The sequence below is a fragment of the Anolis carolinensis genome, unplaced genomic scaffold (genome assembly GCF_035594765.1).
Source record: "Anolis carolinensis isolate JA03-04 unplaced genomic scaffold, rAnoCar3.1.pri scaffold_9, whole genome shotgun sequence".
In the NCBI taxonomy this organism is placed as follows: domain Eukaryota; kingdom Metazoa; phylum Chordata; class Lepidosauria; order Squamata; family Dactyloidae; genus Anolis; species Anolis carolinensis.
This window is the reverse complement of record NW_026943820.1, coordinates 6,992,509-7,017,639: the sequence shown is the minus strand read 5'-3', so window position 1 is coordinate 7,017,639 and position 25,131 is coordinate 6,992,509. Positions and strand designations below refer to the sequence as shown.

Sequence of the window (25,131 nt, the reverse complement as noted above, 5' to 3'; positions counted from 1 at the left end):
ATTTTATCAGGCAGAAACTATGTCAGGCCAAAAGAGGAACAGAGTGCTTTGTGTAAAAGTATCGTGGGGAGATAATAGTATTCTGTAATGTTCCCAGTACCTACTTTTGTCACCAAAAGCATTTGATCCCTGGCAGACACATATACTTATTTCCATACAGGTCTTGAGGGAAAGCCGGTAGGAAGGAGAGCTTATTATCTGAATCCTGAAGGTGAAACCTGGGTGGTGCTCGCGGATGCTAGGGGCGAATTTGGAGGGGACGTAATTTACTGCCTGTTAGTAAGGATTAGGGAGTTGCGCTGACCCGGACGAACCGCAGCGGTGAAATTTGGCTCCTATTGTTCTTGAGTTCAAACGCATTTGCATGGTGTTGATAGGACTCTGCTTCGTGGTACTTCCAAGTCTAAGCTTCCGACAACACTCCCTAGTATACTCTCTCGCCTTGCCTTAACTGAAACCATGCCTTCGTGTTCAAGTGAATCCGATGGCAGAAAAGGGGCAGTTGATAACACACATTGCACCAAAACACTTTATTTATTTATTTCGTGTCAAAAGCATTGCATAACAAATACATTTTAAAAATGATGGAAAAAAATAGAGGAAATCAAGAGCCTCCTCGAAGATTGAGTAAATTTCAGTCGGGCGTCCCCTGGACAACGTTTCTTGTAAGCGGCCGATCTTTCCACCCCAAAAGCATTGGATGAATGGACCATTTATCAAGACCATTGCTAACGATTATGTCTATTAATATAGAAGGTTTGTCACCAAAACACTAACCCTGAAAGAGAGCTGGCAGTCCATATTGTCATGGTTTGCAAAAGCACCATGTGTGTGCGTTGACTGGAAAGTGAAGTGCGTGAAGCCGATTGGCTGAGCCTGCAAGGACCCGGGAATTTGATTTGATTTTTTTTCCTGTTCTGCTGCTGGGTAACCAGTTTGAACAGGTTCCCCATTCAGTGTGAGAGCTTGCTGTGTATTGCCTGGAGAAGATGGCTGTCTACTCAGAGAGGCCTTGCTATTTCTGAGGCCTTGTTGCTGCTGAAGCGTATTTATGGACTGAGAAAGAACTGCTTATGACTGCTGATTTCTTTAAGCAATCAGAGGGATTATTGTAAATACCATTGCTCTGTTGATCTCTTGGAATTAGTAAAGTTCCTGTATTTTGTTCCTTGCTCTGCAAATCTAAGCTGGACCTCTCAGCGGCCTTCGATACCATCGATCACGGTATCCTTCTGGGACGCCTCGCGGGAATGGGACTTGGAGGTACTGTCCTGCAGTGGCTCCACTCATTCCTGGAGGGTCGGTCCCAGATGGTGTCATTGGGGGACGCCTGCTCGGCCCCACAACTATTGACTTGTGGGGTCCCGCAGGGTTCAGTACTGTCCCCCATGTTGTTTAACATCTACATGAAGTCGCTGGGAGAGATCATCCGGAGTTTCGGGGTTCGGTGTCATCTGTACGCAGATGATGTCCAGCTCTGTCACTCCTTCCCACCTGTCACTAAGGAGGCTGTTCAGGTCCTGAACCGGTGTTTGGCCGCTGTGTCGGACTGGATGAGGGCCAAAAAATTGAAATTGAATCCAGACAAGACAGAGGTCCTCCTGGTCAGTCGGAAGGCCGAACAGGGTATAGGGTTACAGCCTGTGCTGGACGGGGTCGCACTCCCCCTGAAGACACAGGTGCGCAGTCTGGGGGTTCTTCTCCTGGACTCATCGCTGAGCCTGGAGCCCCAGGTCTCAGCGGTGGCTAGAGGAGCCTTTGCAGAGTTAAAACTTATGCGTCAGCTGCGACCTTACCTTGGGAAGCCGGACTTGGCCACGGTGGTCCATGCTCTCGTTACATCCCGTTTAGACTACTGCAACACACTCTACGTGGGGCTGCCTTTGAAGACTGTTTGGAAGCTTCAATTAGTCCAACGGGAGGCTGCCAGGTTAATAACTGGGGCGGCATTCAGGGAGCGTACCACTCCTCTGTTACGCCAGCTCCACTGGCTGCCGATTAGCTACCGAGCACAATTCAAGGTGCTGGCTTTAGCCTATAAAGCTCTAAACAGTTCCGGCCCAGCTTATCTGTCCGAATGTGTCTCCCGCTACGACCCACCTCGAAGCTTAAGATCATCAGATGAGGCCCTGCTCGCGGTCCCATCAGCCTCACAGGTGCGGCTGATGGGGACGAGAGACAGGGCCTTTTCAGTAGTGGCTCCCCGCCTATGGAACGCCCTCCCCAGTGAAGTCAGGCAGGCTCCCTCCCTCCTATCCTTCCATGGAAAGGTTAAAACTTGGTTGTGGGGCCAGGCTTTCGAATAAGAATCAGCAGCATTAATTACTATTATGTACGCTGGAACTCAATTGACAGACCCAGTCTTTTAAACTTGAACACGCCTATCTGTATTTTATAATGCGTTTTATGAATGTTTTATGTAAGTTAATTTTTAACTGATTTATAGTGTATTGTACAGGTTTTATATGTGTGTTTTATTGTAAGCCGCCCTGAGTCCCTGTTGGGTGAGAAGGGCGGGATATAAATATTGTAATAAATAAAATAAGTGGGGTGTCATTATTCTGCAGGGTGACTGTGGGCTCACGGGCACACCTAAGAGCTTCCATTTATCAACTGCAATCTGCAACACATTTATTTATTTATTTACTACATTTATATCCCGCCCTTCTCACCCCGAAGGGGACTCAGAGCGGCTTACAAGTTATATGTACATACAATATATTATATCATTAGCATAGCACAATATTAGCATTATATATTACTATATTGTACTATACGACTATACTGTAATATTATTAATAATATTACATTTAATATATAATATAATTAATATTATTATATTGTAAAATTTTTAGTATTATATTTCCTTACATTATAATATTAGTAGCAATATTATATGTATATACAATTTATTATATTATTACCATAGCACAATATTATGATTAGTAATAATATCATCTACATAGCTAGTAATAATGTACCCTGTTTTCCCCAAAATAAGACAGGGTCTTATATGATTAGTAATAATATCATCTACATACCTAGTAATAATATATCCTGTTTCCCCCAAAATAAGACAGGGTCTTATATGATTAGTAATAATATCATCTACATACCTAGTAATAATATACCCTGTTTCCCCCAAAATAAGACAGGGTCTTATATGATTAGTAATAATATCATCTACATACCTATTAATAATATACCCTGTTTTCCCCAAAATAAGACAGGGTCTTATATGATTAGTAATAATATCATCTACATACCTAGTAATAATATACCCTGTTTTCCCCAAAATAAGACAGGGTCTTATATGATTAGTAATAATATCATCTACATACCTAGTAATAATATACGCTGTTTCCCCAAAATAAGACAGGGTCTTATATGATTAGTAATAATATCATCTACATACCTAGTAATAATATACGCTGTTTCCCCAAAATAAGACAGGGTCTTATATGATTAGTAATAATATCATCTACATACCTAGTAATAATATACCCTGTTTTCCCCAAAATAAGACAGGGTCTTATATGATTAGTAATAATATCATCTACATACCTAGTAATAATATACGCTGTTTCCCCAAAATAAGACAGGGTCTTATGTGATTAGTAATAATATCATCTACATACCTAGTAATAATATACCCTGTTTTCCCCAAAATAAGACAGGGTCTTATATGATTAGTAATAATATCATCTACATACCTAGTAATAATATACCCTGTTTTCCCCAAAATAAGACAGGGTCTTATATGATTAGTAATAATATCATCTACATACCTAGTAATAATATACCCTGTTTCCCCCAAAATAAGACAGGGTCTTATATGATTAGTAATAATATCATCTACATACCTAGTAATAATATACCCTGTTTTCCCCAAAATAAGACAGGGTCTTATATGATTAGTAATAATATCATCTACGTACCTAGTAATAATATACCCTGTTTCCCCCAAAATAAGACAGGGTCTTATATGATTAGTAATAATATCATCTACATACCTAGTAATAATATACCTTGTTTCCCCCAAAATAAGACAGGGTCTTATATGATTAGTAATAATATCATCTACATACCTAGTAATAATATACCCTGTTTCCCCCAAAATAAGACAGGGTCTTATATTAATTTTTGCTCCAAAAGATACTTTAGCGCAGTGGTTCTCAAACTTCCTAATGCCGTGACGTCTGTAGATCTTAGAAAACTATTCTAGTTGAATGATATTGGTGGCCCATTTTGTCATACAATCTTTCACTATTTCAGTTTCTGTTGACGAGTTCAATAGGATCTTATATAACATAGTAATTGCTTTCTTTTCTAGTTGGATTATTTTAACCCTGAGTCCCCCGATGATGCAGTGTGTTAAAGCCCTGAGCAAATAAAATGTTGTTGTTGTTGTTAGGTCTATCCAGTTATGTGTCTGTGTGTACCTCCAAATTGAATTATGGTGAACCTATGAATTTTGTAGGTTTTCTTAGGCAAGGAATTCTCAGGGATTGTCCATTGCCTTCCTCTGAAATGTAGCTATATTATATTACTTTATATTATATTTATTTATATTATATTTATTATATTACTATATTATATTATATTATACTATTTTACTTGGAATTCAATGGTGGTCTCCTATGTAAATAATAACCAGGACTGATCTTGTTTAGCTTCCAAGATCAGATGAGCACTGATTTTTTTTTTTAAAGATATCTGGTTGTGGTATTTCATAAATCCTTACTTGATATTGGCTATTATCCCGAGGCTATAGCACATCACTGGGACGATACCAGTAATTTCCATCTGTATTTGGGGTTTTTTTTGGATGTATTCAGAAGTCAAATTGAACTACAGCGCTCCCTCCACTTTCTCCTTCCATTTCTTGCTGGATAGTTTCATTGACATAGAAAACATATAATAGATACCTGTGGGAGTGCAAGGGGGGAAAAAAATTCACCAGTAAGGAGAAGGCCTTATAATTCAGAAGTGGATTTGCAAATCAAAAGGTCTTGCCTCCAGTGGGATGAATTTCCACATCTGTGGGAACCTATTATATTTTTATTACTTTTTGTTTGCCGTGGCTTGAACTGTTTGGAATAGTTCCAGACTCAGCCCAAAATGGTATCCAATTAGCATTAACCAAATATGTAGAAATGGGGAATATACAGTAATTGTCGAACATGTATTTGGTTGTTTGTCTTAGGGTGAGAGCTGCATTTCTGGGGGGGAAAGCCTTGCTTTTGCTGCAATGCAAATTAAGTAGAAGGTGTTGTCGAAGGCTTTCATGGCAAGGATCACAGTGTTGTTGTATGTTTCCCGGGATGTATGGCTATGTTCCAGAAGTATTCTCTCCTGACGTTTCGCCCACATCTATGGCAGGCATCCTCAGAGGTTGTGAGGTATGGAGAAACTAAGAAAGGAAGGTTTATATATATCTCTGGAAAGTCCAGGGTGAGAGAAGAACTCTTTGTCAGTTGGAGGCCAGTGTGAATATGATAGTTAATTGCAAAGATGTCAGGCAGAGGGAAAACTTTTTAAATCTCACCTCTGACACCAGTTGCGGAGATGTGGAGGAGTTTCTATTAATTAATTGTATTTTTATTATCGCTGCCAACACTTTAAAGATGTTTTTATTTAAAAGCTGCCACCAGAAGTAAAGATGTTTATAATGCGGCCACCAGATGTTAAGGGGATTATCAACTCTTGCCACCACTATGGGATGATATAGCCACTGGCCTCTTAGAGAGGAGACTTCTTAAATTTGGTTTTTCTTCCTTTTCCTTGTTTGCTTTAGATGGTAATATAGATGATAGAATCTTATATATTAGAAAGAACAGTAATACGTTTATTCAGGCACAAGTTTAATGGTGACAATGACTTCTTTTTAGAGGCACTTTGAATAACAGTTGCAAAGCTATATTGGTGTTTCAAACTTCTTAAAACGTCACTTCCTTCTCTACTGCTTTAAACTGCAGTCACCCTGTGAATTACAACCACAAACTATCTGTTTCTTTCTCAGGAGACAGACTACCTTAAAATAAGTCACCAAACTTATTTTAAACTGACTCAAATAAGCACTTGAGTCTCCCTGATCCTCCAACTGAGAATCAGTCTTAACTATACCTCAGCAGGGCACAGACTAACTTAAAATAAGTCACCAAACTTATTTTAAACTGACTCAAAATCAAACATTTGAGCCTCCCTGATCCCTTCACTGAGGATCAGTCCTAACTGTACCTCCGTAGGGCACAGACTAATGGCTGTTTTTTTTTTCAAACCTGCACTTTTCCACACAAAATGACAGTTGGCTCCGCCCCTTCTCCATGGGAACCAACTCATGAATGCAGAGTAACTGAAATACTGACCCTTTTAAAACACAATTAAACATGGCATCTGTAAATTTAAAAAATCACACTTTATTACATTGATCAATGCTAATCAAGGTGATTAACTACAACATTCACACTGGCCTCCAACTGACAAAGAGTTCTTCTCTCACCCTGGACTTTCCACAGATATATATAAACCTTCCTTGCTTAGTTTCTCCATACCTCACACTCTCTGAGGATGCTGCCATAGATGTGGGTGAAACGTCAGGAGAGAATACTTCTGCAACATGGCCATACAGCCCGGAAAACATACAACACTGAGTAGAAGATGTCAGTCGTATTGCCTCTTTGGCAGGCTTTATCAAACTCTTTTTGCTGCTCAAATGCGGTTTGAGTATTCTTAATAATATATATTTATGTATTATATGCCCAGAGCAGTGATGTTCTGTGTGTTTTCGGTGTGCGCGCACAAAGGATACGGTGTTGCAGGCCTGAGGAAACAGGAGTGTCGAAGATGTTGTCGAAGGCTTTCATGGCCAGGATCACAGTGTTGTTGTATGTTTTCCGGGCTGCATGGCCATGTTCCAGAAGTATTCTTTCCTGACGTTTCACCCACATCTATGGCAGGCATCCTCAGAGGTTGGAAAGTCCAGGGTGAGAGAAGAACTCTTGTCTGTTGGAGGCCAGTGTGAATGTTGTAGTTAATCAATGCTAATCAAAGTGATTAACTACAACATTCACACTGGCCTCCAACTGACAAGAGTTCTTCTCTCACCCTGGACTTTCCACAGATATATATAAACTTTCCTTGCTTAGTTTCTCCATACCTCACACCCTCTGAGGATGCCTGTCATAGATGTGGGCGAAACGTCAGGAGAGAATACTTCTGGAACATGGCCATACAGCCCGGAAAACATACAACAACACTGAGCAGAAGTTGTCAGACGTATCGCCTCTTTGGTAGCCTTGGTCAAACTCTTTTTGCTGTTAAAATGCGGTTTGAGTATTCTTAATAATATATATTTATGTATTATATGCCCAGAGCAGTGATGTTCTGTGTGTTTTCGGTGGATACGGTGTTGCAGGCCTGAGGAAACAGAGTGTCTGTTGCCGGCGGTTTGATCGCAGTGTCACTTCCATCACATCTGAAAACAGAAATGCCCCTCCAAATTTGACTTGCGGCTGCACACCTGAATGCACCGAACATGCAATGCTACGGCGCGCTTTTGTCAGGGTGGGCCTTGCAGAAACGGCGGCGTCGTTGTCGCCGGGTCCCGGACGCTGCCCGGCCCCGCTCGATTCCTTGCCGCCGCCGACAACTGCATTTCAGACGCTAATCTGCTGTGTCACTAACAAGTTGTATCATTTGAACCTTGCAGAGGAAGGCATCAATCATGAGTGCAAGCTGTGTAACCAGATGTTTGACTCTCCGGCAAAGCTCCTGTGTCACCTGATTGAGCACAGCTTCGAGGGGATGGGAGGCACATTCAAATGCCCTGTTTGTTTTACAGGTAAGACCGTCAGACCCAGACAAGCCTCAGTGTGCATGGCTTGATCCAGAAATGGCACACAGGGGAGTTTTAAAATACAGTATTCCGCTCCTTGGAAGGAAAAGGGAGGGTGGGCGGCGGGGAAGCCTTCTACGAGGGAAGCTTTAGAATATCCTCTTTCAAGCCGGAGCGACTTAGAAGGAGGGCTGTCTCCTCCCTCCTTCATTTCGCACACCACGCAGCATTTTCCACAGGCAATTAAACCTCCTGTTATGAACATTTATTGGATTACTTTTATATGATAATTTACAGCATGGCCGGGTCTCGGATCTGGAGTTAGGAGGTGGGCTCAGATTAGTCTTGGCCTTGCTGGCTCTTTGGACAAATGGTTTATGCCCAGCGTTATTTCGTCCTCTTGGCACCAAACATATCCCGAGGTCCAATATATTGACAGGATTTGTCTAATTTATTTATTTATTTACAGCATTTATATTCCGCCCTACTCACCCCGAAGGGGACTCAGGGCGGATCACATTACACATATTAGGCAAACATTCAATGCCTTTTAACATAGGACAAAGACAAACAACAACATAGCTCCAAGCGGGCCTTGAACTTATGACCTCCTGGTCAGTGATTCATCGCAGTTAATTGCACTGGCTTGCTCTCCCGTCTGCGCCACAGCCCCGGGTTCAAAAGCTCAATCTGATATCTATATATATAAAAGGGTAATGAAATTTCAGCCTAGGACAAAACAACAAAACTACACATCCCAGAAAACTTGGCAGCACAACCCCTCATCCATGCCTCTACGTTCATACAACAAAAAGAAAAGAAAAATAAAGTCCTAATTAGAGGGAGAGGAATAATTGTTTTTATCCAATTGCTGCCAGTTAGAAGGCTAAGCTCTACCCACTTGGTCTCCTAGCAACCCACTCAGCCCAGGCGACAGGCAGAGTTAGGCCTCACTTAGGCCTCTTCCACACTGCCTATAAGATACAGATTATCTGATTTTAACTAGATTATATGGCAATGTAGACTCAAGGCCCTTCCACACAGCTATATAACCCATTTATAATCTTATTTTATCTGCTTTGAACTGGATTATCTTTGAACTGGACTATTTCCCATACCACCATACTTCGCCACAGCAACGCGTGGCCGGGCACAGCTAGTATTATTATATATTAATATATTGGACCTCGGGATATGTTTGGTGCCAAAAGAGAGAAAGTTTCTTATTTGGAGCCCCCGATGGCATAGTGGATTAAAACCTTGTGACTTGAAGGTTGGGTTGCTGACCTGAAGGCTGCCAGGTTCGAATCCCACCCAGGGAAAGTGCGGATGAGCTCCCTCTATCAGCTCCAGCTCCATGCGGTGACATGAGAGAAGCCTCCCACAAGGATGATAAAAACATCAAAATCATCCGGGTGTCCCCTGGGCAACGTCCTTGCAGACGGCCAATTCTCTCACTCCAGAAGAGACTTGCAGTTTCTCAAGTCACTCCTTACATGGAAAAAAAAGTTTCTTATTAGTCTCTCACCTGGAGCCTCCGGTGGCCTAGGGGATAAAAGCCTTGTGATTTGAAGGTTGTGTTGCTGATCTGAAAGCTGCCAGGTTCGAATCCCAGATGAGCGCGGATGAGCTCCCTCTATCAGCTCCAGCTCCATGCGGGGACATGAGAGAAGCCTCCCACAAGGATGATAAAAACATCAAAATCATCCGGGTGTCCCCTGGGCAACGTCCTTGCAGACGGCCAATTCTCTCACTCCAGAAAAGACTTGCAGTTTCTCAAGTCACTCCTGACATGAAAAAAAAAAGTTTCTTGTTAGTCAATCTCATGTTAATATAGTGCAATATAAAGGTAAAGGTAATAACAACAACAACAACAACAACAACAACAACAGTTCGACTTGTGATTTTGTAATATGAAATCCAGCATATATATATCTTGTTTGCTGTGTCTTTGTGTCAATAAAATAATAATAATAATAATAATAATAATAATAATAATAATAATAATAAGGTAAAGGTTTCCCCTGACGTTAAATCCAGTCGAGTCTGACTCTGGGGGTTGGTGCTCATCTCCATTTCTAAGCCAAAGAGCCGGCGTTGTCCGTAGACACCTCCAAGGTCATGTGGCTGGCATGACTGCATGGAGCGCCGTTACCTTCCCGCCAGAGCAGTACCTATTGATCTACTCACATTTGCATGTTTTCAAACTGCTAGGTTGGCAAAAGCTGGAGGTAGCAGCGGGCGCTCATTTCGCTCCCCGGATTCGAACCTGCGACCTTTCGGTCTGCAAGTTCAGCAGCTCAGCACTTTAATGCACTGCACCACCGGTTACTTTTATATGATAATTTACAGCATGGCCGGGTCTTGGATCTGGAGATGGGAGGTGTCTTCAGATTAGTCTTGGCCTTGCTGGCTCTTTGGGCAGTGTTATTTCGCCTTCTTGGCACCAAACATATCCCGAGGTCCAATATATTGACAGGATCTGTCTAATGGTTCAAAAACTCAACCTTAAATTTCTTATTCGTCTTTCACTTCAGTCTCATATTAATATAGTGCAATATAATGGGATGCTAAGACATATCTCTTTTGTGTATGTTAATATTTTTCATATATATGTATGTAGTGTAGTATATAGTAGCCCCTAGTCGCGCAGCGTGTTAAAGCGCTGAGCTGCTGAACTTGTGGACTGAAAGGTCGCAGGTTTGAATCTGGGGAGCAAAGTGAGCACCTGCTGTTAGCCCCAGCTTCTGCCAACCAAACAGTTCAAAAACATGCAAATGTGAGTAGATCAATAGGTACCACTCCGGCGGGAATGGAACGGCGCTGCATGCAGTCATGCCAATGGCAACATGACCTTGGAGGTGTCTACGGACAACGCTGGCTCTTCAGCTTAGAAATGGAGATGAGCACCAACCCCCAGAGTCAGACTCGACTGGATTTAACGTCAGGGGAAACCTTTACCTTATTATTATTATTATTATTATTATTATTATTATTATTATTATTTTATTGACACAAAGACACAGCAAACAAGATATATATATGCTGGATTTCATATTACAAAATCACAAGTCGAACTGTTGTTGTTGTTGTTGTTGTTATTATTATTACCTTTACCTTTATATTGGACTTAATGTTAGTGCCAGAGACTTAACTCCTATTGACATACAAAACAATGCTGGAAGGAACTGAGAATTTTTTTTAATACTGGTAGCCAGATTTTGTTCATTTTCATGGTTTCCAGATTTCATGAACAAAATCTGGCTATCCGTATTTTAAAAAACTCTAAAATCAGAACAGTAAATAAAGAACAACACCTCACAACCTTTGAGGATACCTTCCATAGAATGCTTCTGGAACATGGCCATATAGCCCGGAAAATGCACAACACCCCAACGTTGTTGTTGTTGTTGTTGTTGTTGTTGTTGTTGTTGTTGTTGTTGTTGTTATTATTTTCTTCCAGAGAGTGCTGGTGCATCAGCAAACTACAACTTTCAGGATTTCATAGCATTGAACCATCACACTTAAAGGGATGTCAGATTGTATAGATACACCCTTAGTTAGTTGCTCTTTCATCCTCGGGAAATAAAATGTTAGTCATGCCTAATTTAAGTCTTATTGATTTTGATAAAGGCGTAAATGTAGCTAATGTTGTTGCAAGTCAATCTGCATCTAACGAATGAAGCGGGGAGGGCATTTGCCTATGATGGCCATGGCTTTGATCTCTGATAACATTGTTATTTTTCTTTTCCTAGTTTTTGTACAGGCCAACAAATTGCAGCAACATATCTTTGCTGTCCATGGGCAAGAGGATAAAATTTACGACTGTTCCCAGTGCCCGCAGAAGTTCTTCTTTCAGACCGAACTTCAGGTACAACTTCTTTTTTCCCATTTAAAGAGTTAAATGCAAACCTGTATTGTTTGTTTCTGCCATTGTTATCTGTGAGAAATCGCTGTGTTTTGAAGGCACATTCAGAGCTCCTTCCTCTCCTCCTTCCTTCCTTCGTAACATCAGAAAATCCTCCTATCTTTCCCTTTCTGTCTCTCTGGGTGCAGTCTCAAAAAAACAGGTCCTCTGAGCACGGGCGGCATAAATAAATAAGACCCGACAACTCTAATCATTCGCTCTGAGGATTTCTTTTGACAGTATGCCTTGCGACGCATTGCCACGGCCACGCCGAGCACAATGTAAATAATTTCTTCCCATCGGTTAATAATTTAAGGAAAGATTAGCATACAAAAACTCAACTAACATTTTGACATTCTCCATATCTTCCCCCACCCAGCCCATGCTTCATACACATTGTAAATAGGAGGTGGGGACAGAAAGAAAATAATAGTGGCTTCTTATTAAAATTAAAGTTCTTTTTCCATCATAGCTTATGACAAATAAGAGAGCAGGACTATCTCTTGGAGCCAGAGCCAGGTCTTCACCGTATCAGCTTTTCCTTCAATTTTGTCAAGTAACTGTCCATGCAATGTTTTGTTGTACCAGCTGTCAGCTCTAGTTTGTAGTGCGGTTTTCTTGTACTGGTTTTTTGTTTGCTGTGCTTTGAGGAGTTTCTGATTTTTAATTTCAATCAAAGCAGGTTCTTCACTTTGCTTTACATATTCTGTCAGGGCATGTTCTTCTTCTTTGACTGCTTGTTTTACTTGTAAGAGTTCTCTGCCCCTTATCTTCTAGGCAGATATAGCTGGTCAACATCACTGTGAGGGTGCAATGAGTGATGAATAGTCATGAGTTTTCTTGTTTTTCTGTCCAAATTGTCCAGTTCCGCCTGTGTCCGATTTATAATGCCAGCAGTATATCTTATGACAGGTATGGCCCAGGTGTTTATGGCCTTGATGGTGTTGCCCCCATTGAGCTTGCTTTTGAGATTATTATTATTATTATTATTATTATTATTTTGACCTATGGATAATCTTCTAGGCAGATATAGCTGGTCAACATCACTGTGAGGGTGCAGTGAGTGATGAATAGTCATGAGTTTTCTTGTTTTTCTGTCCAAATTGTCCAGTTCTGCCTGTGTCCAATTTATAATGCCAGCAGTATATCTTATGACAGGTATGGCCCAGGTGTTTATGGCCTTGATGGTGTTGCCCCCATTGAGCTTGCTTTTGAGATTATTATTATTATTATTATTACTATTATTATTATTTTGACCTATGGATAATCTTCTAGGCAGATATAGCTGGTCAACATCACTGTGAGGGTGCAATGAGTGATGAATGGTCATGAGTTTTCTTGTTTTTCTGTCCAAATTGTCCATTGAGCTTGCTTTTGAGATTATTATTATTATTATTATTATTATTATTATTATTATTATTATTATTATTATTTTGACCTATGGATAATCTGGCCTCTGTTTTTTTGGGTCAATTTTTAAACTAAAATGTCTAGGCTCATGCATGAGTCAATACATTATATATATGATGGACATTAGGTGGAAAGAGGTGCCTTCGTCTCCAGCCAGTAGCCAACCTGAGATAAGCCCAAATGTTGTGGCTCAAACCACTTAACCTCCGGCAGTTCTGCCATATAGATATACAGGTAATAAACTTGCCTGGCAATGTCTCGGTGGGGGTGGCAGTGACAGCTTGCCGTCCATGTTCCCCTGATGCTGTCAGATACCTTAGGCCAGCCTCAGGCACAAGGACTCTAGAAACTCCCTCTTGGATGCCTGCACCCTCCTGCTCCAGCAATCTGTGGCTGAACAGATGCGGTTTTGGCTCTTAATATAAGGAGATTTCAGGGCACTTGATCATGCTTGCTAACAGCAAATTTGTGGATAAAATATCCTCAAAAAGTTGAGTTTCGACCTTCAGCACAGAGCTGAAGGACTAGCCCTTCTCCACATTAAAATACTTTTAAGAGGCACACACAACTAACACATTTTTATCCTCAGCCTTCCTCGTCGCATGTATTTTATATCATGAACACTTCTCCCAAAATGTTCCTCGAGCCCCCTGGTAAATATAATAATTTTATGGAATGGTGCATGCTCTCTGCCTCATTTAAATCTATTAGCTTTATAAACTGTGATGTACTTAAACTTTGGAGGGGTGAGCATGCCTGTGTATATATATATATTTAATTTATCTTCCCCAATTCCCAAGCCGACGCCTCTTGTGTCTTGCTGTCATGCTGCAGAAGGGATGGTTGATCTTTTCACTTTGTTGATTTTATATTCTTTCTCCCGGGAGGGATGCTCTTCCTTCCTCTTGTTCTGGCAATCTCATTTGCATAAGTGTACAAAAGTTATAACTATACCTTGTTAATATTTTAATAAAGTCAGCAGATTTTTGTTTTGTTTTGTTGCTCGGCTTCGGCACTGCCTGGTTTCAAGAAAGTCTACAGTGTGGTTGGGGAAAAACAAAACAAGGTTGATTTTTTAAAATATATATATATAAATGTGGAAGGGATTTTTTTTCCTCCTGTGCTTCTTTGTGTCCCACTAGTGTTCAAAATGCCAGCATTGTTAATAAGGATACAGATGTTTCTATGGGTCAATGCACTGACTTTTTAAGCATCAACTGCCCTGTTACCAAAATACCATATATACTTGAATATAAGCCAACCCGAATATAAGCGGAGGAATCTAATTTTATCACAAAAAAACTGGGAAATCATTGACTCAATTATAAGCCAATGGTGGGAAATTTCAGAAATAAAAATAGATACCAATAAAATTACATTAATTGAGGCATCAGTAGGTTAAAGGTTTTTGAATATTTACATCAAGCTCTAATTTAAGATAAGGCTGTCTAACTCTGATCAAATCATTATTCTCATCTTCTTCAATGTAAATGTGCTTATGTATCCTTTTAATAATAATAGAGTAAAATAATACATGTAATAATAATAATAAATACAGTAGAGTCTCACTTATCCAACGTTCTGGATTATCCAATTCATTTTTATAGTCAATGTTTTCAATGCATTTTGATATTTTGGTGCTAAATTCGTAAATACAGTAATTACTACATAGCATTAATGTATAACGAACTAATTTTTCTGTCAAATTTGTTGTATAACATGATGTTTTGGTGCTTAATTTGTAAAATCATAACGTATTTTGATGTTAAACAGGCTTTTTCTTAATCTCTCCTTATAATCCAACATATTCGCTTATCCAACGTTCTGCCGGCCTGTTTATGTTGCATAAGTGAGACTCTACTGTACAGGAAAATAATGCATGTAATAATAAATAGAGTAGAATAATAAATGTAACAATAATAATAATAATAATAATAATAATAATAATAATAATAATAATAATAATAATTTCTTCCCAATGCCGGCTGAGATCTTTTGGCACAGCACCCAGTGTGCCCATCACCACCGGGACCACCTGTACTGGTTTCTGCCAGAGTCTTTGAAGTTCAATCTTGAGGTCCTGATAGTGGCTGAGTTTTGCCTGTTGTTTTTCATCTATGCGACTGTCACCTGGGATGGCAACATCAATTATCCAAACCTTGTTCTTTTCCACAACTGTGATGTCTGGTGTGTTGTGTTCCAGAACTTTGTCAGTCTGGATTCGGAAGTCCCTCGTTGTGTTGATAATAATAATAATAATAATAATAATAATAATAATAATAATAATAATAATAATAATAATAATATCAGAGTGAAATAATAAATGTACTTTTACTCTATTTATTATTACTTGTATTATTTTCTTGTATTTATTATTATTATTACATGTATTATTTTACTCTATTGTTATTAAAAGGATAAAAGCACATTTACATTGAAGAAGATGAGAATAATGATTTGATCAGAGTTGGACAATCTTATCTTAAATTTGAGCTTTATGTAAATATTCAAAAGCATTTAACCTACTGATGCCTCAATTAATGTAATTTTATTGGTATCTATTTTTATTTCTAAATTTACCACCCTCGGCTTATACTGGAGTCAATGTTTTCCTAGTTTTTTACGGTAAAATTAGGTGCCTTGGCTTATATTTGGGTCAGCTTATACTCGAGTATATACGGTATTTTATTATAAATTAAAAGTATGTGTTAAAAAGATGGCATATGTGTGAGCGTCAAAAAATAGCCTATGTGGTTTGTTATAAAAGGAGTATTAATGTTTTATTCTGTTATAAGATACAATCTAGATCTAGTCGAGACTTTAAACACCTCAAATGTGTCGACAAATCTTCACAGTTAAAGGCATATTTACCCATAATTGGTTGTACTTTGCTCGCACTAATTCTTCTATGGCTCTTTTTGGAATGTATTTAATGACCCTGGGAGCATGTCTGCTTAGCTCTTAAGTTAAATTTAAATTGAATTTATCCTTATTCATACAACAGAGAGACAAAAGCAAGCCCTCTGAATAAAGAGAGGATTTCTACTTATCTCACACAAATTGATCCATAGCGGCTTTCATTCATCTCCCTACAGCCATACAACTTGCTCATTGTATAGATTTCATTTGAAAGTCCTTCAACAGAAGCGTATATACTATATAGTGCCATCCTTTTTTTAAGAAGTCCTATTAAGGTCAATAGGATTTACTGCCAGGTAAATGAGTATGGTGTTGTAGCCTTAAAGAGAAGAATGGTATTCGATAAGATATAATAGTTACCGTATGTACTCGAGTATAAGCCAACCCGAATATAATTTAAGGCACTTAATGTTACCACAGAAAAACTTATTGACTCAGGTATAAGACGAGGGTGAGAAATGCATCAGCTACTGGTAAATTTCAAAAAATAAAAATAGATACCAATGAAATTACATTAAGGCATCAATAGGTTATAGTAGAATCTCACTTATCCAACATAAATGGGCCGGCAGAATGTTGGATAAGTGAATATGTTGGATAATAAGGAAGCATTAAGGAAAGGCCTATTAAACATCAAATTAGGTTATGATTTTACAAATGAAGCACCAAAACATCATGTTAGACAACAAATTAGGCAGAAAAAGTATTTCAATACGCAGTAATGCTATGTAGTAATTACTGTATTTATGAATTTAACACCAAAATATCACGATGTATTGAAAACATTGACTACAAAAATGCGTTGGATAATCCAGAACGTTGGATAAGTGAGCTTGGATAAGTGAGACTCTACTGTAAATGTTTTTGAATATTTATATAAAACTAATTTAAGATAATAATAAGACTTTAATAAGATGAGTCTTTCCAAGTCTGATTACCTATATACTCGAGTATAAGATGATCTGAATATAAGCCTGAATATATTGCAAAAAATTTATCTAGCCTAAAATGATACACTTTAATATATTGGGTTTATGGTTCCCGTCCCCTTGATCAGGTTGTGTAAGTGTTATAATTGCTATAAAATTGTATTGTTTTACCTTGCTTAATAATGTGTTATTATGTTGCTGTGTAATGTATGTGTTGTTTTTATGATTGGAAACCGCCCTGAGTCCCATCCAGGAGATAGGGCGGTATATAAATAAAGTTTTATTATTACTATTATAAGCCAAGGGGGGATTTTTCAGCTCTTAAAAAGGGCTGAAAAACACGGCTCATACTCAAGTATATACGGTAAACACTTTGTATACCATTTATAGAAAACTTCTCCTAGCCAGTTGCAGTTTCTATAAACTATGCCAAAATGGCAGTCTTGTGCAAAACAGAATTATTAGAGTGTCTAATAATTCTAATAATTATTAGAATTACAGTAGAGTCTCACTTATCCAAGCTAAACGGGCCGGCAGAAGCTTGGATAAACGAATATCTTGGATAATAAGGAGGGATCAAGGAAAAGCCTATTAAACATCAAATTAGGTTATGATTTTACAAATTAAGCACCAAAACATCATGTTTTACAACAAATTTGACAGAAAAAGCAGTTCAATATGTTATGTTGTAATTACTGTATTTACGAATTTAGCACCAAAATATCACGATACAGTAGAGTCTCACTTATCCAACACTCGCTTATCCAACATTCTGGATTATCCAACGCATTTTTGTAGTCAATGTTTTCAATACATCATGATATTTTGGTGCTAAATTCGTAAATACAGTAATTACTACATAGCATTACTGTGTATTGAACTACTTTTTCTGTCAAATTTGTTGTATAACATGATGTTTTGGTGCTTCATTTGTAAAATCATAACCTAATTTGATGTTTAATAGGCTTTTCCTTAATCTCTCCTTATTATCCAACATATTTGCTTATCCAACATTCTACCGGCCCATTTATGTTGGATAAGTGAGACTCTACTGTATATTGAAAACATTGACTACAAAAATGCCTTGGATAATCCAGAAACTTGGATGAGTGAAACTTGCATAAGTGAGACTCTACTGTATTAGACTTATTGTTATTTGCTGCTTACCACTTTTTCGTGACTGGCCATCCTTCTTTTAATCTAGCTTTTTGCTATTTTTTTTAAACCATTAGTCTCAATGATAAATTTGATAATCTATTTATTAATGTGCATTATACTAAAACACTTCTTATTGTGATTGACCAAGGGATTCATGAGAGGGTGAGTTATTATATCACCTCTGACAAGGGCCAATGCGGAGCCCAATTTGTGCCAAAAGAAATCTCCAATGATCCTATACTGTCGGTCCTTTGTTGTTCCTTGTATCTTCCCCTTCTCCTCTTCATATCTATATATATAAAAGAGTGATGGCATCAGGGCAGTGGACAAAACAACAAAACTACAGGCCCCCCAACCTCGAAATTTGACAACACAACCCATCATCCACGGCTCTAGGTTGATACAAAAAAAAGAAAAGAAAAAAATAAAGTCCTAATTAGAGGGAAAGGAATAATTGTTTTTATCCAATTGCTGCCAGTTTGAGGGCTAAGCTCCACCCATTTGGTCTCCTAGCAACCTACTCAGTCCAGGGCACTGGCACAGTTAGGCCTCAGGCCTCTTCCACACTGCCTATAAGATACAGATTATCTGATTTGAACTGGATTATATGGCAGTGTAGACTCAAGGCCCTTCCACACAGCTATATTACCCATTTAGAATCTTATATTATCTGCTTTGGACTGGATTATCTTGAGTCCACACTGCCAGATAATTCACTTCAGTGTGCATTTTATACAGCTGTGTAGAAGGGGCAGTTCTAGGCAGATAATATAAGATTACAAATATCCAGTAGAGTCTCACTAATCCAACATAAACAGTGTCCTCTACCCTCACCACTTTCACAGTACACAAATAACCAAATGCATACTAAACATAAAGACAACCATACAACAGACATTCAATACCACCACTACCTCAACAATTTCTCACCAACACCACCAGACAACTCCACAGCAACGCGTGGCCGGGCACAGCTAGTAACTTATATTTTAGTGCTGCAATTTATTACACCATTTTTTAATATTTGACTGTATAGAAAAGCCCTGATCAAATGTGATTTGGAATAAATGAATTGAAGAGTGGGCTCTACGGATTGCATCTCCAAGGAGTCCCTGAAGTTGGGGGTCCAACTGCTGGCTGCCAAAAGCTGGGGCCAGATTTCGGTTGTATCCCTTTCCAACTCCGTCCCTGGTGGCAATCCATTTACTTTGCTGCAGTGCATCGAAAGCCCTGGGGACATTCTGGAGAGATGAGCCAGCTGCTATCTGCATAACCCTGCGCAGAGTTCTGTTTCTTTGTCACACGGGAGAGTGGCAGAAACACAAGAATCCAGGCACCGGATTTTAAAATGTGTGCATGATACATTTAGTTTGTTAAGAATACACACACATATCCATGGATACAATGTCTTATAGCTTTAACAACAGGTTATTGTGTATCATTTCACATTTCAATCAGTCACTCTCTTCCCCCAAAGTTTCTATTCTCTGGGTTTCAGGGTTTACGACTTTTCTCCTTTCTTTCTTCACTTAACCTCAGTTGGCCCTCCACATTGACAGATTTGATTCAAACGTTCTCTTGAGAAATCTCTAGGTCCTCCAGTGCAAGGCCATGGTTAACTTCTGCTGGAAATTGATCCTAGAATTGTACTGCATGACCTAGAGTAGTGGTTCCCAACCTTTGGGCCTCCAGGTGTTTTGGATTTCAGCTCCCAGAAATCCCAGCCAGCTTTCCAGCTGTTAGGAACTGTGAGAGCTTAAGTTCAAAACACTTGGAGGCCTAAAGGTTGGGAACCATTGACCTAGAGAGTGGATCTCAAAGTGTGCTCCGCTGAGCTCTTGGGGCTTCACAAAGCATACTGAGGTTCTTTTCCTCCTCTTTCCTCCTCCTGCCTCCCTTGCCACCAAAAGCCTTTTTTCCTTGCCCCCTTTGCCACCCAAAGCCTTTTCTCTTTGCCCCCTTTGCCACCAAAAGCCTTTTCTCTTTGCCCCCTTTGCCACCAAAAGCCTTTTCTCATTGCCCCCTTTGCCACCAAAAGCCTTTTTCTCTTTGCCACCAAAAGCCCTTTTTCCTTGCCCCCTTTGCCACCAAAAGCCTTTTTGTCACCAAAAGCCTTTTTTCCTTGCCCCCTTTGCCACCAAAAGCCTTTTCTCCTTGCCCCCTTTGCCACCAAAAGCCTTTTTCTCTTTGCCACCAAAAGCCCTTTTTCCTTGCCCCCTTTGCCACCAAAAGCCTTTTTGTCACCAAAAGCCTTTTTTCCTTGCCCCCTTTGCCACCAAAAGCCTTTTCTCCTTGCCCCCTTTGCCACCAAAAGCCTTTTTCTCTTTGCCACCAAAAGCCCTTTTTCCTTGCCCCCTTTGTCACCAAAAGCCTTTTTTCCTTGCTCCCTTTGCCACCAAAAGCCTTTTTCTCTTTGCCACCAAAAGCCCTTTTTCCTTGCCCCCTTTGCCACCAAAAGCCTTATTTTCCTTGCTTCCCTCACCCTGAAAAGCCTTTTTCCCTCATCTCCATCACCCTCAAAAGCCTTTTTTCCTCGCCTTCTTTTGCACCCAGATCCTTTCCCCTTTGCCTTCCTTGCTTCCAAAATCCTACTTTCCTCCCACCGCTCAGGGGTTTTTCCTGCACAGCAGAAGGGGGTTGGACTGGATGGACCCTAGGGTCTTCCATTGAAATACTGTTAAGTTTATGTTGGTCAAAAGTTTGCCCATGTCTGATATAAGGTAAAGGTTTCCCCTGATATTAAGTTTAGTCGTGTCCGACTCCGAGGGTTGGTACTCATTTCTAAGCCGAAGAGCCGGCGTTGTCTGTAGACACCTCCTAGGTCATGTGGCCGGCATGACTGCATGGAGCGCTGTTACCTTCCCACCGGAGTGGTACCTATTGATCTACTCACATTTGCATGTTTTCAAACTGCTAGGCTGGCAGAAACTAGATTTGACAGCGGGAGCTCACTCCGCTCCCCAGATTCGAATTGCTGACCTTTCGGTTTAACCCACTGCGCCAATTGGGGCTCCAATTGTGTGATGGTTTAGCCTAAATCTATCTTAACTGACCACATCATGGCCCTACTTTTCTGCAGTAGTGCCCTTTGGTTGGGCATGATTTTAAGTCATGTTCATCAGGTGCCCAATGCTTAGCAAACCTGGGAAGTTGGGATGTTTTGGTGGAGTGACGAGAATGGCAACATTTGAAATCATCTGATGCATTATTGACATTTGGTATTTCATCGGAGTGGTGGAACCTAGCGTATTTAATTGTTTTAAGAACCGCATTAAGCAAATTGGGAATGAGAAGCAGAGTATTCACAGGAAACTCAAGGAGGAGTTTTTGCCTGTGATCTTCCTCCCCACTGTTTTGTGAGGAACCATCGCGTAGCCACTGAAGTATTTGTGTTTAAAGGATTAGTTCCTGCTGTTTGCTTGTGTGCGGCTAATCACACCGTTTCCTCTTAAATGATGGCAAGGCGAGGAAAAAGGAGAGCAAGGGATAGAGCCACCCACCGGTGAGGCAGGTAGGAAGGGAGCAGGCTACCTGCCAGCTCCTCCCTCGCTCAGGTGTGCTGATCCGTGATGGCAAGGGATTCAGTCCGCTTTCTGAATCTGGAGGTGAGTCAAGCCACCAAATTGCTGAACCTTGGAAGCACGTACTCGTTCTCTTTCCAGCCAGACCTGTATATTTTGCAGCTGAAAGCAAAGACCCCAAGTATACTTCTATCTCACCAAAGCCAGTTTGCCGGTATTTCAGAGATAATGGCAACCAGTTTCTTCCCCTGTATGGTGGCTGCATTTTGGAATAGTGGGGTCTGTGATGCTTCAGTGCAAGAGATAACCATTTCAAGCAAAAGAAGGTCACAAAAATTCCAGAACGCACAATAGCAATACTTGGCAAATTCAGGTTTTTGAAATGGTTCCATGCAACAATCCTTTAAGGCAGTTTGGCATGGCGAGCCTCACAGCAGCGGAATGGGAATTAAGAGCCGGAGGGCTTGTTTCCATAAACAAAATAATCTGGACTGGCTTCAAATCCAGCACTGGCTGTCTACATGGCACACGGAGACTTCCAGTGAGTTTCCCAAGTTTAATAATAATAATAATAATAATAATAATAATAATAATAATAATAATAATAATAATACAGAAGGCCTGATCCTTGCAGCCCAGGAGCAAGCCATCAGAACAAATGCAATTAAGGCCAAGATCGAAAAATCAGCTGATGACCCAAAATGCAGACTGTGCAAGGAAGCTGACAAAACCATTGATCATCTCCTCAGCTACTGTAAGAAAATCGCACAGACAGACTACAAACAGAGGCACAACTACGTGGCCCAAATGATTCATTGGAACTTATGCTTCAAGTACCACCTCCCAGCAGCAAAGAACTGGTGGGGTCACAAACCTGCAAAAGTATTGGAAAATGAACACGCAAAGATACTGTGGGACTTCCGAATCCAGGCTGACAAAGTTCTGGAACACAACACACCAGACATCACAGTTGTGGAAAAGAAAAAGGTTTGGATCATTGATGTTGCCATCCCAGGTGACAGTCGCATTGACGAAAAACAACAGGAAAAACTCAGCTACTATCAGGACCTCAAGATTGAACTTCAAAGACTGGCAGAAACCACCAGTGCAGGTGGTCCCGGTGGTGATGGGCACATTGGGTGCCGTGCCAAAAGATCTCAGCCGGCATTTGGAAACAATAGACATTGACAAAATTACGAACTGCCATCTGCAAAAGGCCACCTTACTAGGATCTGCTCGCATCATCCGAAAATACATCACATAGTCCTAAACGCTTGGGAAGTGTTTGACTTGTGATTTTGTGATACGAAATCCAGCATATAGATTTCGTCTGCTGTGTCATACTATGTCTTTGTGTCAATAATAATAATAATAATCTTTATTTTGTATCCGGCCTTCATCTCCCCGAAGGGACCCGGGGCGGCTCACATGGGGACAAGCCCAGCAACACAAGTTAAGACACAGAAAAATCAATTAAAAACATTATAACTACATAAAACAATAAAACACATCAACAGGACAATAATAACAACTAAACATTCAGAAGATAAACATTGTGTAGAACTCTGAATAGGGCCCCTAAGAGGCATAAGGGCAATCAAAAATAGGGGCGGAGAATCTATTATTATTATTATTATTATTATTATTATTATTATTATTATTATTATTATTATTTTATTATGAAACAGCAAACAAGATAGATATGCTGGATTTCATATCACAAAATCACAAGTCTGACACTTCCCAAGTATCTAGGACTGTGTGGTGTATTTTCGGATGATGCGTGCAGATCCCAGCAGGGTGGCCTTTTGCATTTGGCAGATTGTAATTTTGTCAATGTCTATTGTTTCCAAATGCCGGCTGAGATCTTTTGGCACGGCACCCAATGTGCCGATCACCACCGGGACCACCTGCACTCATTTCTGCCAGAGTCTTTGAAGTTCAATCTTGAGGTCCTGATAGCGGCTGAGTTTTTCCTGTTGTTTTTCGTCAATGCGACTGTCACCTGGGATGGCAACATCAATGATCCAAACCTTTTTCTTTTCTACAAGTGTGATGTCTGGTGTGTTGAGTTCCAGAACTTTGTCAGTCTGGATTCGGAAGTCCCACAGTATCTTTGCGTGCTCATTTTCCAATACTTTTGCAGGTTTGTGATCCCACCAGTTCTTTACTGCTGGGAGGTGGTACTTGAGGCATAAGTTCCAATGGATCATTTGGGCCACATGGTTGTGCCTCTGTTTGTAGTCTGTCTGTGCGATTTTCTTACAGCAGCTGAGGATGTGATCAATGGTTTCGTCGGTTTCCTTGCACAGTCTGCATTTGGGTCATTAGCTTATTATTATTATTATTATTATTATTATTGGATACTTCAGAACTTGCAGGAAACTCCAGAGTATCCTAGGGTTTTGTGGCTGTCTGGACAGCTCGATCTGCTCCGTTTCGGCCCAATTTATTGCTCAGAGGACCTCAAAGCAGCATTGTATCCAAGGTTTCCCCCCCCCCCCCCCAGGCATCAACAATGGCCCATTGCCCATGGACCCTAGAGATCTGCCATCAGCCCAAGGTTCTCAGGTACATACAGGATGTATATGACCCCAGAGTTATTTGAAAAGATGCCCCAAATACCTGCTTGAACAATGAGTTCAGAATTGAATTTTTTAAGTGAATGCATCCACAAAAATGCTCCTCATAAATTCTAAACTGTGACTGTGAGAAGAAACAGCTGGTTCATTAGTGTAATTTGTGTTGTATTTAACAATTTGTGCTTGGCTTAGAAATTAAACCTCAAGAGACACTTTTTTTGGAAACGAACCACAAGCTTATTCTACATTGGATGGAAGGCATTAGTTTTGAATTTTTTTTTCCTCCACGCAAGATGTGATTTCGATCACCCTTCTTGCCCCTTTTACCCTTAAATTCTATTTACTTGTTTTCCTTAAAACAATGGAAGGAGTTGCTGAAATCCATCAGCTTATCATTTCCTCACTTGTTTTCCTTTTACAGTAAGTCGATCTGTGCAGCCAATTTGGTTTTAAAAAAGGAGGGGGGTGGTCTTACAAAAGTTGCTTGAAGCGTTTTATTTAATTTTTAATTATTATTAGTTATAAAACTAATAAATTACAAGGAAAACAAAATCCATTCCAACCCTGTTACTGGGTCTCAGTCAGGCACCGTCGGATAATTATAACTAACATTAATTAAAAATTAACAGTGCTCTAGGCATTTAACCATCACTTCTAGTCTGTTTTTGGCTGCAAATCCTTTCCGTATTAGAAGGCATTCTGTTTCTCTAATATTTTCAAGGCTTTAAAAGGATGGCGTAGTGTTTTGAAAAGCCCAATTCCCTTGTCCCTAGAAAACTAGGATTCGCCAGAGGTTCTTTTCCTCTCTTTTAAAACTACTTTATTCCTCGGTTGATTATTTGAATGAGTCCACAGATCAGAGCTTGGG

The 25,131-nt window shown here is 40.0% G+C and overlaps 1 protein-coding gene across 3 annotated transcripts in view; it reads left to right on the top strand.

Moving 5' to 3' along the window:
• Positions 1-25,131, top strand: part of znf423 (zinc finger protein 423) — a 499,271-nt gene that overhangs the window by 418,931 nt on the left and 55,209 nt on the right. For all 3 annotated transcript variants that reach the window (XM_062961910.1, XM_062961911.1, XM_062961912.1), the window contains 2 exons: positions 7,712-7,843; positions 11,593-11,708. In XM_062961910.1, the coding sequence (XP_062817980.1) occupies positions 7,712-7,843; positions 11,593-11,708 (248 nt within the window). The remainder of the gene's footprint in view (positions 1-7,711; positions 7,844-11,592; positions 11,709-25,131) is intronic.